The sequence below is a fragment of the Salvelinus namaycush genome, chromosome 4 (genome assembly GCF_016432855.1).
Source record: "Salvelinus namaycush isolate Seneca chromosome 4, SaNama_1.0, whole genome shotgun sequence".
Taxonomy (NCBI): Eukaryota; Metazoa; Chordata; class Actinopteri; order Salmoniformes; family Salmonidae; genus Salvelinus; species Salvelinus namaycush.
Genome location: NC_052310.1, coordinates 43,630,244 through 43,634,398, shown reverse-complemented (window position 1 = coordinate 43,634,398; position 4,155 = coordinate 43,630,244). Strand labels below are relative to the sequence as shown.

Here is a 4,155-nt window from a genome sequence, read left to right as displayed (position 1 = left end):
CTTCATTTAACCTGTGGATGCATGCACTGCAGTAGTCTGGCTTCAGAAATGGCTGCTGCACTTCCAATGGCAAGGATCATGACAAAATGGAGGACTATCTGTGAGGCTATAGTTAGCAAATTGATACGGAATACGGAGGATATTCAGTGACATAAGATCTGATCGTCTCAATATCTCATTACTGAGTTGAGAGCTGTGGTGGCAGAGGAAAGGAGGGATAACTAGCTGGCCTGCTAAGTGGAAGAAGAGAGGTGTGTGGAGGGATGTGAGGAGAGGGAAGAAACTCTGTGTGTCTTGAGCTTGACACAATTCTGTGCCCACTGACGTGATGCCCAATTTGCTGACATTAAGTGATTGCTTATTTGTCTCGTGGTGACAAATATGTGACATTGTTTGTGTGTGTAAACTGTGCTTGCCCTTAGTATAACTTCTGAGGCAGTAGCTGCTGGGGCTGTTACGCAATGGCAAGTCAGTTGTGCTATAATTCAATATATTCCCTGCTGTGTTTTTGCCAAGGAAATCCTTTAAGATCCGTTGACCGTGCTGCGTTTTCCGTTTGCAGACTCTCACTGTCACTTTAACCATGGGCAAGGAAAAGCTTCACATCAACATTGTGGTGATCGGCCACGTGGACTCTGGAAAGTCCACCACCACTGGCCACCTGATCTACAAGTGCGGTGGCATTGACAAGAGGACCATCGAGAAGTTTGAGAAGGAGGCTGCTGAGGTGAGTAGGAGTTCGTACTGTACTTTGCAATCAACTTTTGATAGTCCTTTCTTCTGTTAGCCGACGTGTTATGAAAAGGGTTTGTAGACTGCTGTTATATTGTATTATCCAATCATCTTTATAGGCTACTTAAAGATAGACAAGATATAACAATATGTGTCAAAAATGCGACAATCCTTCATCTTGGGAGTAAAATTCACTACCATGTTACTCCTCAGTAATATGTTTAAAACCAGTGATGTGTGGTTTTCTCAGATGGGGAAGGGCTCATTTAAGTATGCCTGGGTGCTGGACAAGCTGAAGGCAGAGAGGGAGCGTGGCATTACCATTGACATCTCACTGTGGAAGTTTGAGACCAGCAGGTACTACGTCACCATTATCGATGCTCCCGGACACAGGGATTTCATCAAGAACATGATTACTGGAACCTCCCAGGTCTGAACCACAATGACAGTCTTTCCTTACACACAGACACTTGCCAGGTCTTCACTTGCAGGGCCTGGAAGTCTATTATTAAACTTGCAGCTTTGGTTTTCAAGGATAGCTTATAGCTGTACTATTACCCCAGACAACTTCAGTAGTCGTAAAGTGCCTTCGTAGCATATGACTTTTTTGAAAACTTATTGTATGCATTATTCCCATGTTCTGGTGTTTACAGGCGGACTGTGCAGTGCTGATCGTGGCGGCCGGCGTGGGTGAATTCGAGGCGGGCATCTCAAAGAACGGGCAGACCCGCGAGCACGCCCTCCTAGCCTACACCCTGGGGGTCAAGCAGCTGATCGTGGGAATCAATAAAATGGACTCCACTGAGCCCAACTACAGCCAGAAGCGCTATGAGGAGATTGTGAAGGAAGTCAGCACCTACATCAAGAAGATCGGCTACAGCCCGGATATGGTAGCCTTTGTTCCTATCTCTGGCTGGAACGGAGACAACATGCTAGAGGCCAGTCCTAACGTACGTAAGCACAAAACTAAAGCGCATTTCTTGTTATTTCTGGTCATTATTCTAGGATAGCGTTGCAGCCACAGTGAGCCATCTATGACTATATGTAATATAATCTGCTCTCCACTTTAATTTTAAGAAAGTACGTCAATGTGTAGCACAGCACACTTCATAACTTTGCTTTGAACATACTGCTAACTCCTGTCTCCTGCATGCTCAGATGACCTGGTTTAAGGGATGGAAGATCACCAGGAAGGATGGCAGTTCGTCCGGGACCACCCTGCTGGAAGCTCTGGATGCCATCCAGCCCCCGTCCCGCCCCACCGACAAGCCCCTCCGCCTGCCCCTGCAGGATGTCTACAAGATTGGAGGTGAGCATCACACCCACCCTAGAGGCTGTCCATCCATAATGATGATACATCTGTCACGCTCACTTTCTTATCCTCTCTCATTCAGGAATTGGCACAGTGCCCGTGGGGCGTGTGGAGACGGGTATGATCAAGCCAGGCATGGTGGTGACCTTTGCCCCTGTTAACGTGACAACCGAAGTGAAGTCTGTGGAGATGCACCACGAGGCTCTGACCGAAGCAATGCCCGGAGACAACGTGGGCTTCAACGTCAAGAACGTGTCCGTCAAAGACATTCGCCGTGGCAACGTGGCCGGAGACAGCAAGAACGACCCCCCAATGGAGGCAGCCGTCTTCACTGCTCAGGTGGGCAGGGCCAGACACACACACACACACACACACACACACACACACACACACACACACACACACACACACACACACACACACACACACACACACACACACACACACACACACAAACTACTGTAGAGGTGTAAAAACCATAGAACCAAAAGTCATACAACTACAAATAATTATTATGTTTAACTATGATACACAGTAATGATCACATGGATAAAAGTATTTGTGGCGATGATACAGCTTAGTAGTTACTATTAATATCCCATATTTTTCTTTCCACTGTTTCACACTGCTCTTTTCTCACAAATATATATTTGTGGCACAGTGTGATGAGCTGTGGGGAACTATTTTGGGCAGAAAAGGAGCCAACATTGAATGTCATGGTTACCACATCAGTGCTGATACAGGTGTTGACAGAACAACCATGTTAACTGTGTCTGATGTTCCCTCCTTTAGGTGATCATCCTGAACCACCCAGGTCAGATCAGTGCTGGCTATGCCCCGGTGCTGGACTGCCACACCGCCCACATCGCTTGCAAGTTTGCTGAGCTCAAGGAGAAGATTGACCGTCGCTCAGGCAAGAAACTGGAGGACAACCCCAAGGCCCTGAAGTCTGGAGATGCCGCCATCGTGGATATGGTCCCGGGGAAGCCCATGTGTGTGGAGAGCTTCTCTGAGTACCCTCCACTGGGTGAGTATTGTTGGGTAGTAGTTCTCTTGGGCCTGGTTGGAATTCTTTGAAAATCATTCCACTCTCCCTTGAAGTTACCATTGATCTGACATCCTCTCGCTCTCTCGCTCTCTCTCTCTGCAGGTCGTTTTGCAGTGCGTGACATGCGCCAGACAGTGGCAGTCGGGGTGATCAAGGGTGTGGAGAAGAAAGCTCCCTCCACTGGCAAGGTCACCAAGTCCGCCCAGAAGGCCCAGAAGACCAAATGAATGTTGTGCTGCGCTGCCGACTCCAGAGTCACCCATGGCAGGACAGTGGTCACCCAACCCCACCCCCCTATTGGCTGCTTCAACTCCATAGTCAAGGACTGGTTAATAATCACAATGCATCGCAAAAGTATCAGAAGGAAAGAAAAAAGAAAGCCTAGTCCTTAAGACAGTGTTTGTTCTTACTCCCATTTCAAAGTGGTTAGATTCATATGTATTTACGTTGTAATAGCACATTGCTAGTTTTAAACGTGTACTGTTAAATAAGTGAATGGCCATGTCTCCCGTGTGTGAGATATTTTAACCATAGAGGGGCGCGGTTATAACTCACTCTTCACGCAGTCTGTTGTCTTGCTTTTAGTGTTTGTAAACTACCTGGTGCTTTATAGCAGCCTATGGTAATACAACTTAAAACTCTTATAAGTAGAACATTTGAGAAAAGTTAAGTGTATGTTGTATTATAGCTTTAAAGTAAACAAAAAAGCTAAACATTTTACATTTGTCTCACTCTAGGCATACTGAGCAGACCAATTGTTGACTCTCCAAGCACTTTTAATTGGCATTTTGTTAACTTTGCACTGGAAAACGTTTTAATTGGCAGAAGCTGTTGCATCTTACTCTGTTCAAGATGGCAGAAGCCCTGTTCATGACATTAAAGATGTTTCAACCAACCAGAATGTTCACGTACACAGTTTTTGCAGATGCACGAAATGCTTGTTTCTCGCTCCGACAACGCAGCAATATCTAGCAATACAATAACAATACACACATAATAAAAAATAAATGAAGACATCAGGTTGAGCAATATCAGAACGTGGAATGTCAGAACCAGAATGTAA

General features: G+C 46.1%; 1 protein-coding gene across 1 annotated transcript; it reads left to right on the top strand.

The window, feature by feature from the left end:
- The first annotated feature begins 583 nt into the window (after window positions 1-583).
- Window positions 584-3,319, top strand: LOC120046556 (elongation factor 1-alpha, somatic form-like). The gene is made up of 7 exons (XM_038991898.1): window positions 584-727; window positions 983-1,162; window positions 1,386-1,682; window positions 1,891-2,041; window positions 2,127-2,383; window positions 2,837-3,071; window positions 3,195-3,319. The coding sequence occupies exons 1-7, from the start codon at window positions 584-586 to the stop codon at window positions 3,317-3,319; spliced, it is 1,389 nt and encodes a 462-aa protein (XP_038847826.1).
- The last annotated feature ends 836 nt before the right edge of the window (window positions 3,320-4,155 follow it).

Bases quoted from the DNA above. Each gene is read 5' to 3' on its own strand.
- LOC120046556 (XM_038991898.1), top strand. From the start codon at position 584: ATGGGCAAGGAAAAGCTTCACATCAACATTGTGGTGATCGGCCACGTG. The intron at 2,384-2,836 runs GTGGGCAGGGCC...TCCCTCCTTTAG, and splicing joins CAGCCGTCTTCACTGCTCAG to GTGATCATCCTGAACCACCC. The intron at 3,072-3,194 runs GTGAGTATTGTT...CTCTCTCTGCAG, and splicing joins CTCTGAGTACCCTCCACTGG to GTCGTTTTGCAGTGCGTGAC.